The sequence below is a fragment of the Emiliania huxleyi genome (genome assembly GCF_000372725.1).
Source record: "Emiliania huxleyi CCMP1516 unplaced genomic scaffold EMIHUscaffold_4997, whole genome shotgun sequence".
Classification (NCBI taxonomy): Eukaryota; Haptophyta; order Isochrysidales; family Noelaerhabdaceae; genus Emiliania; species Emiliania huxleyi.
In genome coordinates this window covers 1-1,635 of record NW_005198247.1, presented here as the reverse complement: position 1 = coordinate 1,635, position 1,635 = coordinate 1, and the positions used below count along the sequence as shown (strand labels likewise).

At 72.1% G+C, this 1,635-nt stretch overlaps 1 protein-coding gene across 1 annotated transcript; it reads right to left on the bottom strand.

Moving 5' to 3' along the window:
- Positions 1-83: 83 nt before the first annotated feature.
- EMIHUDRAFT_471752 (hypothetical protein) lies at positions 84-911 on the bottom strand (the record flags this gene model as incomplete). The annotated part of the gene is made up of 1 exon (XM_005767359.1): positions 84-911. A coding segment is annotated over one exon (828 nt), but the record flags the coding sequence as incomplete, so codon positions are not given.
- Between the last annotated feature and the right edge of the window lie 724 nt (positions 912-1,635).

The window sequence follows — 1,635 nt, the reverse complement described above, 5'->3', positions numbered from 1 at the left end:
CCTCGCCCCTCTCTGAGCAGCAGCTGCACGGCGGCGCGAGAGAGGCGGCGTCCCCAAGCCGCGTCGAGGGCACACGCCAACACCTCGCCGCAACTCGGGCAGCGAGCGACGTGCGAGAGCGCCGCGAAGCCCGAGGCGGGCGGCCGCTTCGCCGCGTCGAGCCGCATCATCACGCGGAACGTGGAGGAGGGGCGGTGGAAGAAGCTGAAGACGGGCGAAGCGGTGAGGTGCCTCGCCGCCGCCTCACGCGCCGCCGTGCCGACGAGCAGCCGCAGGCCCGCCTCGTTGCAGCCAGGGAACTTGTGCGTGACAGCGGCGTACCCGGCTGCTGCCTGGTGCGGGTTGCTGCCGCTGGTGGTCAGCGAGTCAGTGGCGCACAGGTAGACGAGGCCGCCCGTCCTGCACGCCCACCACGCCTCTGCGGCGTGCGGCTGGCCCGTGCCAAACGCGTCGGCGTCCACAAGGTCGTACAGCGACCCGTCCAGCCGCGAGCGCATGTAGACGTCGACGGCGTCGTCGGCGGTGACGCGTGCGCGGCCGGCCGAGAGGAGCGGCTCGAGGTTGGCGCGGAGCGGGTGCTCTCCGAACATGCGCTCGTTCGCGTGCACAAAGCTCGCGTTTGCCTCGTGAGAGTAGCGGAGAGCCCGCACGCCGGAGCCGGACATGGCGTCGAGGACGCGAGGCGCGCGCTGGTGCTGCCGGCCGTGCGCCGCGAGGGCGAGCACGCCGAGGTCGCGGATGATCCGCGAGGCAGGCCGGTAGAAGAGAGGCGCGCCGCCGCCCTGCTGCAGCCGAAACGAGACGGAGCGCTCGCGGCACTCTTCGGCACAGGCGACTGATCGGGAGCGGCGCCGGCCCGCCAGCGGCAGCGCGGCTCCTCGGCCGGCGGCGGCGGACGCAGGAGCGACCATCGACTGCCCAGGCTAGTTCCCGAGGTCGTCGGGTGTGACCTTGGTGTGTTGACCCCTGCGTCCCCCGAGACCTAGCGCGGGTGGGTTGGAGGGGGGCTCGCTGCAGGGAAGGGTTGTGTAAGAAGCCGATCCCCGTAGTCTGCCCCGCTCCTCCCCATCGGGCTGCATGAGCGGCCACGCCTCGCAGATTCGTTTTCGCGCCTGGGTCAGGCGCGCGCGCGGGGCATCGTCCCCCGGGTCGCTGGACCAGCGATCCGAAGAGTGGCTGTTATGCGAAGGAAAGAGCGGGGCCCTCGACATAAAGTCCGGCCCTCCGAGGGGGGAAGGGAATTGCGGGGTCCCCACGGGCGCCTCTCTTCGGCCCTCCCGAGGGGGGGAGGGGGAGCCAGGGGGTGGGTGGGGGGATCGGGGCGGTGGGGAGGGGTCTCGGTTTCGTGTGGCTAATACTTGCCTTTCGGGGAGGGGCCTCGCGTCAGGCGCGCAAGGCACGCCCGTCCTCTTCCCCTCCTCCCCCGAGGCAGCGAGTAGGCAGCGAGTGGAGGTCTCGAGCGCCTATATGAAGGTATGTGAGATGGTGATGGGAATGGGTGGTCGGGCGGGCGGGCGGGCGGGCGGGCGGGCGGGCGGGCAAGCGGGGAGAGGCGGGCGGGCGGGGCGGGGCGGGCGGGCGGGGTGATCGGAGAAGTCGTATCCACAATCCGCAGCAGCGGAGCAGCCGCAGCAG